This window comes from Pagrus major, chromosome 16, assembly GCF_040436345.1.
Source record: "Pagrus major chromosome 16, Pma_NU_1.0".
Classification (NCBI taxonomy): Eukaryota; Metazoa; Chordata; class Actinopteri; order Spariformes; family Sparidae; genus Pagrus; species Pagrus major.
In genome coordinates this window covers 19851770-19864390 of record NC_133230.1, presented here as the reverse complement: position 1 = coordinate 19864390, position 12621 = coordinate 19851770, and the positions used below count along the sequence as shown (strand labels likewise).

The following is a 12621-nucleotide window of genomic DNA, read 5'->3' as shown; positions in this document are numbered from 1 at the left end:
TTATCTGCTATCAGCCGATAATTAAATCATAGCTGATAAATAGAGCTGATAATATGAAGCCGAATTGCTTTCACTGACTGGACTGACAAGAGCAGCATCTACACTTACAAGTATTTAAAACAAGTATTTTTAATAGCTGACAGTGTGGAGAGCAGTGTTTATTTCATGTCAAGCAAAGAAGAGAGTTTTGACTCAATCTCCCAACCAATAACTTTTGATTTTCTTAGTTTAAAATAGGGAGATCTCAAGCTCTGACTTATGATTAAATACAGGACAAAAATACTTTCTTTCAGTTCTGTAAAGGAAATCAAAGACTGCTGGCAAACAGCTCAAGCACTGGTGTCCCTCCACTGTATATGTGCACATTTACATGCTCGTTTCTTAACCCACCGGTCTGACGTCTTTTATCTGCTACCAAACGTGGTATCAGGGGCTTGTTGAGCAGATGGTGCGGGCAGCCCTTGTCATTATCATGCTGCAGAGGCCCTGATATATAAAGACTTAGCAGTCCCCGCAGTACTGATGGCTAACAAGGAGGAGAAACCTGAACATCTGTTGAGGGGAGAAAAGGTACAGGAGCTGGCACGGCTGTTGTTGGCTATCTGACACCCCGGCAGACGGATGGAGGGAAGTGGCTTAGTGTGCAGGAAAAGGAGGATGAGAAACTTCAGTCACATGTCAGCGGGTCAAGTTGGATGCGCAGTGTAAGGCGTCTAACTGTCTGAGTGTGTTTCGGTACTTGTGTGTTTACAATAACTGGATAAAAACACAGTATTTAGCATTTTTAGGAGATTGCAGCCTCCTACATCCTGCTGTCTTCATACCATACGTGCATTTTTATTGTTTGTTTATTACTCTCTAATGTAAATTCCGATCACACTAGTGAAGGAGGGAGGTAACCATACCTACGATCATGTGGTTGCAGACGTCACAGAACGTGGGCTTCTTGAAGATGTGCTCCATGAAGCAGTGCCCCGCCGAGTCCACCTGCAGCGGGTTGCGTGACTGGGAGCGCGACGTGGGAGGAGGAGCGCTGGGGATGGCCGGAGGGACCGGAGGGATGGGGAGGTTGGTGGTGTGCGGCGGGGCCATCCCGATGTTGCAGAGATGGCCCGTGCTGCTGCTCACGTCAGACAGCAGCTCCGTCTTGTTGTCGTTGCTGTTTCGGAAGAAGTTGTCGGCGCTCTTGCTGCGGATGCTCTTGGTCTTGAAGGACAGCGAAGCGCTTGAGTCTCTGCAGCTGAAAAAAGAGAGAAACAACGTTGAAGAAAAATGGATGGAGGAAGGGGAAAAGAATGGAATAAATAAGGGAGAGGATGACGGAGGAGAGAGAGAAATTCAGAGCAAACTGAATGAGATGGGGTGTAAATTAATTCCTGTTACAACCTAAATAGATCAGCAACTTAGCCTGTAAAACCTTCAGGTGATTTCTCTGTGTCCCATGGCTGATAAAAAAGACCACACCACTTGGGGCAACTTATCATTGCTCGGTGGAAAACCTTCGAGGTTCCCTACCTGGAAGGTAATGTGATTTCCTGGTTAGGGCGATGCATCACATCAACACTATTTCTCACACGCTGTGCTGCCGCTTCTGGCTGCAGCTTCTATCAGTCTCATTAGTCTCCTCTTTTACAGTAACACTATTCATAACACTTCACACTGACAGCTCGTCGTTTAACCTCTCAGTGTGTACTTCCTCCTCTGTGAAACTCACTTAATTCTGGGCTCAAACATGCAATAAAGAATCTCTAAGCTACTGTAATGTGATTTTACAGTTCTGGTTTCTGGCTGGTGCTTGGCTGCAGGTCTCTTAATGAGGAAATAGATTTTATTTTAAGTAATTGATAGGGTAGGAAAGGACTCCTAATGATCCATTATCTCCTAGCGCACTATACAGGCCTGAATATGTAACTGTAAACATGTGAACACCTGCGGAGAGTACTGCTTTTTCTGCCGCGTGCCACAGTGTCACAGTGTGACAGTTTCATTCAACTGATTTCAGACTGGGGACACTACTATTATGAAATGCCAGACTTCAACTACAAAACAATGGGTCGAATAAACACACATACGTTGTTAACTATTTTTGGCTAACACGCCTGAGCAAATTATCTAGAGAGCTTCTCACTGCAGCTTTGGTATGGTGAAGATCAATCAAATCCACGGGTCACTCCGGAAACAATCAATCTGGACCCTTTCTCTACCATTACCACCCACGCACAGGAATGCACACACACACACACACACACACACACACACACGAGCATTATAGCACACACACTCTGCTGCAACCTCTTGTAGTTACACACCCTGGAACGATAAACAGTGGTAAAGCACAACAGTAATGTTAACTAAATAACTGCATTAGATGGATGAGCTTTTTTTTTTTTTTGCTGTGATGGTAAAGGATGCCTCACTTCTTTCCTGTAAGGTGGTTTTATGTCATTAAAATAAAAGACAATCGCAATAAATAAAGCTCTCTCTGAATGATCAAAGTGAGGAGATGTGTGCATGCATCGAGGAGCTCATGCTGTGTTTGATGACACCAAATCTATGTGTTCTACCATAAAGCAGGGAGGGTTAATGGGGGCTGCGCTGCGTAACGCAAAACAAACTACAAAAAAAAAAGCCAGTTATTGCATAAGCTTATATATCAAATCATTCAGGAACAAAGAGTGCGCTCTACAAATATGGGTGATGATGGAATAAACCTGCTGTGGCATTGACTTCACTGAGTGATCGATCTTAAAAAGCAGTAAAAGTTGTAACATGAGACAACTTTTATCCTCATGTACATGCAGGTATGACTGGGATCAGCAGTGCGCTACAGTTCGCACAAGAGTGGAGGCTCACCTTGCGCTTGTGATGTTCAGGCCTCACAGTATTCTTAAAGGAGGGATAAAAACACAAACACAGCTTTACTTAATGGTGGTAAACTCTACGTATCCTGTCTGTACGAATGATCAAACACATTCTTAAGTCACTTTTTCCTGTGGTTGTTTGATGACTGCGAGATGTTGGAAGTGAGCGAGGTTGTTTGGCAGAAGCTTTTAAAAATGGTGTGAGAAGCCAGGAGTCTCTTATTATTCCCAGTGACCAAATGTGCCAGAGGAAGAGCTCACATGCCGAAACAGTGCAAACGAAGAGGTCGCCTCTGTCTGTCATCCCAGCTGCGAGTGAGAAAACGGAAGCAAAAGCTAAAAAAATGGAGAAAATAAGAGAAAGAGTGAGTCTCGTCTGTCCTGCACGAGAGTTTTGTGGACGGGACAGGCGAGCTGCTGTAGCCATCCACTGCCACGATGACGAGTCCAATATTCTACTGCTAATTGTAGTAGTCTGGGCAACATGTGGCCCACATAGATGGCAAAACGCCCGAGGCAGCTGTGGATCTCTATCACACAGCCTACTTTTTCCTACATCAGCCACAAGTAGAAAGTGCCAGCCCATGTGCCACTTACTCTCTATTAATAATACAAAATAACTTCCTTTACCACTACAGCACACCATGAATCTGTTTTAAAGAGCCTTTCGGTTCATTTGAATACCAGTTCCTATTAGTTATAGACGCCTACCTCAAGAGAAAAACACTATGTTGCTGCTGAAGCACCTAAATAGAGTGTATTGTGCTTAATAGTGAGTTTAAACTGAACTCATCTGTATCTAAAGGTTGTTTTCTTATGTGCTACAGTGTCATGATGTTATTCTGATGGTATTCCAACACACTGAGGAGGACTGTCGTACCAAAAACGAGTTTGTTTTCTGTCCTATTTGTACATCTGATGATATTCCTGAAGTCAGGTATGATATCCTCTCTGAATTCAGTCAGGAGCTGAAGGCTGGTCAGTGTGGGAGTCAGTGATAAAAAAGAGTTTAAATACATGTTGTTCTTTTTGGGAGCTGATCCCTGTTGAGTCGATTTTATGGCCATGTTGACAGAAGTTTGTTTATCCTGTTCTATTAATAACAGTTGGTCTGATGCACAGAGCGATCCGACAGTGTATCAGTCTACTCTGGTAAATAGTGAATATTAACAGGAAAGTCCTACCTTGGTTTCCTGCTGGCTGGCGTTTGCCGTCGGGGATTTGGGTGTCTCATTCTGGTCCCGTTCGTCCTCTTTGCCCCCACTTTCGTCCTGAATCATGTTGGCCGGCGGGATCATCCTCCCTTTCTGGGTTCTCTGTTGCTTAACTGTTTGTTGAGTTTGTTTCAACCCCCCAAGCTGTTTATATCGTTCCCATTCCTCTATAGTCACCGTGACCCGAGGACGAGAGGAGGAGAAGTCATCCAGACCCGCTGCTGCTGCCGCGAAGAGGAAGTCTGAATCTCATCCACCGACTGGAAAAGATAAGGAAAATGTCTTGAAGAGGCTGCGAAGGAAGAGCTTCCAAATCTTAAGTTGGAAGTCAGTCCCGTTCGGCTTCAAAGTGTCTCGTCCTTCTAAAGGTGGCTCTCGCGTTTATTGTGTCGTCGTGCGTAATGCTGCCAAGACATCTCCAAGTCCACGCTGCGCGCCGTGCGCCGCACACTGCCAGTACTCTGATGGGCGGAGAGCTGTGAACGACCGAGGGAGGGAAAGATGGGGAAGGAGGAGAAATATGACACAAGGACTCTGTCCTGCCAAAACTCAGATGGAGGACACTCAGGGAAAAGCACCCATATGGTCAAATTGAATCACTGCCGAATAAAAAGTTAAAAGATGTTTACGAGGGTGGGTTACATCTTTTCACATGCGTCTTATTTCCTGGGCTAATTATTTTTAGCTTCTATAGTTTTCTCCTTCACTAAGTAACTTTAATCGTCCCTGTTTAGGTAAATTGACATGGACTGGGACAATGTTCCTGAAATAAAGTGAGTTTGATAACTAAATAATCACATTTAGGAATAGATAGGGTGCCTTTATTTGACCAAAATGAAACTGAATTGTTGGGAGAATTCCAAATTTTGAGACTTTTTTTCTCAAGACTTGACTTTCTTACCGTGAGTTTGCTACAGGCAGTTTAATGTATGTCCATTAAATATAGGCTAGCTTGGATTAAATAACAGATAATGAGTGATAAATAATGTAAACATCACCTGGGGACACAGCTAGGGCTGCTGGCTCAGTCCAAAAGGAACAAGAAATCCACCTGCCAGCATCTGTAAAGCTCACTATATAATAAACACATTATTCATTGGGACAATAACCGTCTCAGAAAATATCACAGTTATCAGTAACAAGTTTACTAATAATGGAATGAAACAGAAGGGATTTTTTTTTTTTTTTGGGTCGAACAAATGTTTTATAATCATTTCTCCAAATAGGCCCTAATGGCCTCACAGACATGTAACATGAAATACATTTGAAATTATTTTTTTATTACACTTATGGTTAGATTCGATAAATGGTTAAATTCAATATGGTTGAATTCAGTGCTATGGTACACCTTGGAAACTGTATACTGCGGCAACCCTGATGCAAGAGTGGTATCAATATTCTCATCAAACAACATGATAACGTTCCTTCTGTAATGACCCAGTAACTGTTCCTTGCGTGACTGTATTGCATAGGTGTACTACTTATACACTACTCAAAATTAATTGGGGATATTGGGATACCGGGGACCAAAAATATTCACAAAACACAAATTAAAAATGCAGATATATCACGGAATAAACAATCAAGTGAAACTCTTAAATATCCCTAGCTAATTTTGAGTAGCACTCTAAATCTGAGTCACATAACAAAACAAGGTTAATCTTATGCCCCTCAGTCCACCACTGCAGTCCATTATTAGATTAATCAATATGCTCGAGGGTGTATCTGTTGAAATTCACTTTTCTGAGAGGATACACTCAAGAGTCAGACAAGAAAACAATGGCACTATCGTACAGGCTATATTTACGCATCGATAAGCCATTATTGAGAAAATAAGCAACATTATGACACTTTACCTTTTGAAGTGAAATATGAGGTGTCTCACCCGCCTCAGATGGGATAGGCGTGATGCCCGCTGTAGTGATACATCACACTGCCTCCCTCCAGGCTCCCCTGTGATGTGATGTCCTTGAAGTTACATCGCGGGACGAAGGAGGCAGGCGCCAGACTGCAGCCTCCTCACTCTGACAGGAATGCAAACACCAGCACGGTCCCAAGGAGTGATTCTACATCCAGCTCAGATCATAAGGGATTCCCTTCCCAAAACCTCCCACATGCTACATGCTCTGAAATGAGACTCAAATCAGGGAAGTGGTTCAGATAATGTTAAGAATAATCACTTGAGCTTCGCTGTTTTATAAGGCAGCTATCATTTTAACAGACTGTAGTTTACCAAAAAACTGTGGATGTGTTATTTTGACACTCCTCTGCCACTTGTGATAAACAAGCTCTTCACAATTTACAGCATCACCAAAAAGCATCATCTGAATGACGAGTATTCAGGGGCTGAGGATGCATCTAGTGTTAAAGAGCCACACATCACAGGAAGCACCGCAGAGTGATCGAAGCAGAGAGGGTGACGGCATTTACATCTACTGTTTAGTTGCCCTGTGCTTGTTTAGTTTAGAAGGTGTGAATAATGAATTCATAGTTGCTAGGTTTGGGGTATCGCTGCAAAAGTAGTAGAGAAAATACAAATAATCGGACACTCAGGACAGATGTTGTCACCTCCTGTTCTTGTACCCGTATAACTTCTAAACTAGGCCCAGTCAACAGGCTCTGGATGAGCAAAATTTGTAAAATTATGGGATACAAAAGCAGACTGTACATCAAGGAGACCACAAAGACTGGGGTGGTGAATATCTGATGTAGGAAATAATGTCATTGAAATGTAGGCCTATTGTCAGGTGGAACTTGAATTTACTAAAATGAACCTCAAGGTCAGGTTTACTCCCTTCCTCCATAGCTTTTACTGTAACCATATCCGGGTTAACTTCTTAGCTACGGGGCCCACTGCATATGCAGAGTTTCTCCCGCTGGCCCCGCCTGGGAGTTCCCGCTCGGCCCATAGACCTTTCACTGTGATGACATCACAGATTATGATGGTGGCCTATAATGAAAATGCTTTTTGGGCTACAATACCCCCAAATTGCCACCGGGCAAAACTGGAAGAGAGGCTGAGTGCTGCCCTATAATCAAGGTCTATTATACATTAATGCCATATTCACACAGCGGCCATTTTCCTCTGGCATCAAGTCCTTGAAACATGCTGAATCTGAAAAATTGTTATTATTTCACCGCTTCCTCATTGTTCAGCAAGTGAAAAGACAGGACAATTACGGGGGAAATCAACATATTTGAAAAGCATTAGCTAACGTTAGCATTCATTCACATCCTAGCTAACGTTACTGTTCGACAGTGTTACGTGTTACTATAGTAAAGTTGAAATTGATCCTAAAATATCAATGCACATCTTGGACACATTCAGTTAAACCTGGAAGTGAAATGCACCGCATGTAGTCAAAGAGTAATGTTAGCTGGAAAGTGACTGCTCTGTAAATATGTAGCTGGAGCCAGCGGCCAGTTAGCTTAGCTAGCCTGGCTCTACCTTTCCAGCTTACTAATTAAAAATGCGATATCTCGTTTAGAAACTGAAGTCTAAAAATGGCCTATCATGGTTTTACGAGGGGTTACGTGCAAGACTATTTTCGTTGGCTCATTTTGAGACCAGACACGAGTTATAGTTGTAGGTTGTCACGCCATAGCCCACCACCTGGAGGGTACACAAGACAATCCCCCCGAGTGAGTCAGTGAGCCAGACAACCACAGCATGAGTCAATGTTGCATTTGTGCATGTATGTCCATCTGTGTGTGTGTGTGTGTGTGTGTGTGGTTACTGTGAATCACGTCAGCAGGAAAAGCCAAATGCATGACCAGAAGCCGGTAAAGAGAGCTAAGTGTGAAGAAAGCGGGAATGAGAGACCATTAGAGAGAGAGCGAGAGAGAACATTATAATTTCCTCTCTCAGCTGCTGCTGGACCATCGCAGTGGAAGGAGGGCGTGAAAAGATGAGAGAGGAAGACGATTGGACAGAAGACTGGAGGGATAGGGGTTAATTATTCCAAATGAAAGGTTTCGTGCGAAGAGCCAAGTTGTGCAATTTCATGGCTCAGAGTCCGCAGTGCTTTCTTACATATATTCCTGTTTATAAGCAGTGTCAGAGCAGTCCTCTTTAATAAACTGTTATATGGCTATTTAAGACAGAAGTGCGACCTCCTCCATTTTGTTCTAACCTTGAAGTCTTTCCTCTTGTTTACCTGCCACCGGATAAGACAGCCTGAATAATATATTTGAATTGTTTAGCAGATTATATCAGTGAATACATTCCATCCACGCAGACATTTCCATTTGGGAGGCTCATGGTCAAACTTCCCAGAAACGATTTTCAGTTTTGTTTTTGTAACCTGTTCTGGTCATTTTCCCTGGTTCCTTTGAGATCTATTCACTTCCACATGGAATATGATTCATCATGTAAATAGCTGCAGATCTGTTTTAAAGTCAGATTGTCGCAGAAACCAAACAGACTTTATTATGGCTGGATTTCTCCATCAGCAGTGCGCAGTGCAGACTGTGGGGAAGCTGTACAGTGTATCTATAGATTTTTTTAAAAACTGAAGTTGTGTTTTTTATTTCCTGCAATAAACCATTACGTTGTCAGGATCACACCTGTGTGATTTACGTCATTTACGCGTGTGTGTGGCAGAGCCGTTGATGAAGGTGTGTATTTTAGGATGTGCTGAAATGTGTTACAGTGGATCACTAGCTGTCTGCAGGTTTCTAACACAGAGTTGTAAGTGGTTGTTATACTGTTTGGGCACGTCACTGCATATGTAATGAATTCACACGTTAATGTGATGTATTAACACACACGTCACTGCAGATTATTGCTGTCTTTGGAAGATTAGCAAGATCTCCAGCTACCTGACCTGTTACTGGATTAATGCATATTATACATCTAACATCCAAGCAAGACTAACTTAATCATTACACTTTTAAGGTAACTATTTATATGCACACTATGCAGTGTGATTAGTTGTCAAATCATAATTGTTTCTGAGAATACGATCTGTCCTTTCAAGCCATAATTTCATAAGGTCGACCTATGATTTGTAGTTCATCACCCAAATCTCAACATTTGGGTTAGAAAAGATTACTTCTTCTTGTAAACACTACATAGCCTGAGCAATTTCCGCTCATTGTGTCTCGTTTACCAAGAAGTTATGAAATCCCCTCTCGAGCTTTGTCACACTTACATGTGCCAAACTCCGCATTTTGCCTCTTTCTGGGAGGTTCTCAGCTACTCTGGCAGACTCAACATGTCAGCCAGTTATTCTTGGATTGTATTTCCCTGCTCACACACATGGTGTTGGCTTTCTGGTGCCAAGAAGAAGACGTGTTGAATCCTGTCATCAGCGCGATCACATTCAGAGCAGAAGCAAAGCGTTGATTGAGTAGTTAGCGTATGGTTGTAGGTTTGTAACCCCCGCCAAGGATGTCGTCTGGCGATGTTTTCACCCGTGTCCATTTGTTGGTTGGTTGGGTTGTCAGCAGGATGACACAGAGAGTACTGACTGGATTTCCTTGAAACGTGGGTGGAGGATGGTTCCCGGTCAAGAGTAGACCCAAATAACTTTTCCTATTAAAAAGGGTCAGGTAGGGATGGACTTGGCGAGGATATTGATCGGTGTTTATAGTGGTCAATATCGTTTGTGCTGAATGTGAATTTAGCCCCCGGCCATGCAGCTACATGTCAAAGCAACTGACTGACAGACTAGCAGCGAACACAGCCAGATTGCTGCCAATATGACGGCAGGGAATATAGTACCAAGGTGGTTTTCATGCTTGTTTGGGAGGATAGGATATTATTATTATCACTGCATCGGTGGAGCTTCTGTGCCATGAATGCTTTCTAATTTAACACTGCAGCAGTTCTATAATTTATGGCTCATCTATCGCATTTCTGTCTGTAAATGAATAACTTCAGAGCAAACAGCAAACATGTGAAGCATTATAATAAAAACTCTGATTTGATCGTATGCACTGTGAATGAATGGAGAGAACAAAATGAAATATGAAATGGTTGAAATGGCCCTTTAATGGCTGTCATCTAAATGTGTAAACTGTTAATGTATTCTCTTTGTCCTCAGCTGAAAGCAAAACTGAAAATGTTAGCAATTAGCAATGACCTGGCCTGACATTTTACACACACACACACACACACACACACACACACACACAGAGAGAGAGAGAGAGAGAGAGAGAGAGACACACAGACACACATGTCCCAGCATGTGTTAGCCTACAGTAATTGGCAAATGGATTCCCTTAGAACCAAGGCTAATTAGCTCACCTTATTATGGGCCATCCTAGGAATAGTCTCTGCAGGGTACATGATAGAGCCAGAGATAGGAGTATATATATACGTGTGTGTGTGTGTGTGTGTGTGTGTGTGTTTGATAGAGAGAGAGGGAGGGAGAGATTTCAAAGTGAAATGTAACTTTCTGAATCAACAGATGTACTGATGATGAAAAAGATTTGGCAAAGACAAATTATGCATGAAAATTCAAAGTACTGGGCATCCGGTGGCCCAACAAACCTATTTTGATTCAAACCATGCAGGGGCCTGTGTTGCATGATGAATGTCCCTCTTTCTCCCCATGTTTTGTGTCCTCATTTTTTAAGTTAATAATCCTTAATGACTTCGACTTTGTTTCAGTTCAAAATGACAGCAAGTCACATTGAACGGTTTTACATTTTTGAAGGAATTCCTATTAGATAAGAAGAGCAATCCGCTCTCAAGTTTGCCTATAGGGCTACACCCAGCAGCCTGTTAGCTTAGCTTAGCTTAGCATACAGACTGCACATAGTGGGAAACACAAGCAAATCATTTTGCATTCGTGTGGTCTTTAAAAACGTTTTTCTGACTGGGAAATTCACGTGAACAAAGTCCTTCACGTTCAGGTCGGAAGGACTCCGAAAGTTGTAGAAAATAATGGCACAGCAGTTGCCGAGTTGACGTCATATGAAGCTGAAACATGGCGGACAAAAGTAAACGTTGGGCTGATGGTAAGAAATGTTTATCAAAATGTATTGCATATCAAGTTTTGGCTCACGTGTAATCTGTAATATGGTATTTTAGGTTGTAACCGTTGAACACCCTGAAGGATAAAATGCAAGACAACTTCAGCAAAAACTTTTCGCCATCCATGTTGCTCCCACATTCAGACTTGACGCACATGAACACACTGAAGACGGAAGAACGACTTCCCGACTCTGTAAGTGGGACCATCTGAGGAGCATGTGATTACAACGTACTGTGAAGAGCAATAGGCTGCATCCAAATGTCCGGACTTCCCTTCCCAGACTCGTGGACTTTGCAGGCTCATTCACGAGGACTCTGCAAGTGCAGAAGGCTGTCCAAACCCACAATTTATTCAGTCCACATCAGCCCTGAAGCAGACTTTCTGCAGACTTCCAGAGTGTGCGATTGGGGTGCAGACTTCAGTGGACTTCACTGATATAATTACCCATGATTCACTGCAATACGGATGTGACGTTCCTTTTTATTATCGTCGTCTTTAGGCCTGTCCATCAGCAGACTGTAATAGCTTTGCAGTCGCACGCCCTCACCGCTTTGACGTAATGTGCATGCGACTGAAGTCTGAGAGGGCTCAGTGTGGAAGTTCAGATGGTGGACATTTGGATTCAGCCTTAGACGTGCTGGTAGGCACTGCCTGGCAATCACACTATGACCACAAGACTCTCTTCGAAGCTTTTGAAGGAATGTGGATGACAAACTATTCCTTTAATCACCATCAACGAAATCTGTTTGTTTTTTGGTGTCTGTGTGTAGACAAGCAGGCATTCATATTTGTTTTTGTGAATACGGCAGGTTGATATTAACGCTCTAAGGGTTTTGAAAATGCTGACTTTGTCACAGTGTGTCTATAATGATTCATGGCGGTTCAGCAGCTCGCAGGATCTCACACGTTTAAGGTGTAAAACTGAGATGTTGAACATTCTGTCCGCTTTCCTCACTGCACACCGATCGAAGCGAGTGCTGCTTTTCAAATTGAAGCATCATTTTTTCATCACTTTATTTGACCCAGTGATGCACCGCTGACTCCCTCTGACCATGTAACTGGTCTCCAGCTGGTCATTTCCAAGTCTTGGTGTGTGCCAGTTAGAGCAAATGAGCCGGCAGAGGCTAAAAACAGCACAGAGAAGCAGCTGATCCGCTGAGCAACAAGAGCGAGGAGGGGCGACCTACTGTCAGAGATGCATTTTTTTTTATGTTCAATTGTTTATGATCCAAACATATTTTACAAAACAAGCTCAAATTCCTTGAATTCCTCCAGTGATTGTTGCAGGAATCAAGTTTACTGAGTAATCTGAGCTTATAACAGATGCACAGAGGAATATATGCATTATATATAAAGAATAGGGGGCCAGAAGCCATCATCTGACTGTTGTGTTTTAACAAACTTTCTCGGACACATATCAAACATACAACAAATGTAGAATCACCAGTCTTCTATTCGCACAGTTGGCCTGTAGCGAGATGTTTTATTTATACCATGGGTTGGTTCAGCCAAGCAATCTGATTTATTAACGACCGGTTCCAACCGTGCTGCTAATCCCCATAA

At 42.8% G+C, this 12621-nt stretch overlaps 1 protein-coding gene across 1 annotated transcript in view; it reads right to left on the bottom strand.

The window, feature by feature from the left end:
• The window catches only part of stac (SH3 and cysteine rich domain), a 29660-nt gene extending 25380 nt beyond the window's left edge, over positions 1-4280 (bottom strand). The window contains 3 exon segments of the mRNA XM_073483957.1: positions 906-1221; positions 1223-1240; positions 4046-4280. Of these exon segments, the coding sequence (XP_073340058.1) occupies positions 906-1221; positions 1223-1240; positions 4046-4159 (448 nt within the window). The 5' untranslated portion in view covers positions 4160-4280.
• Between the last annotated feature and the right edge of the window lie 8341 nt (positions 4281-12621).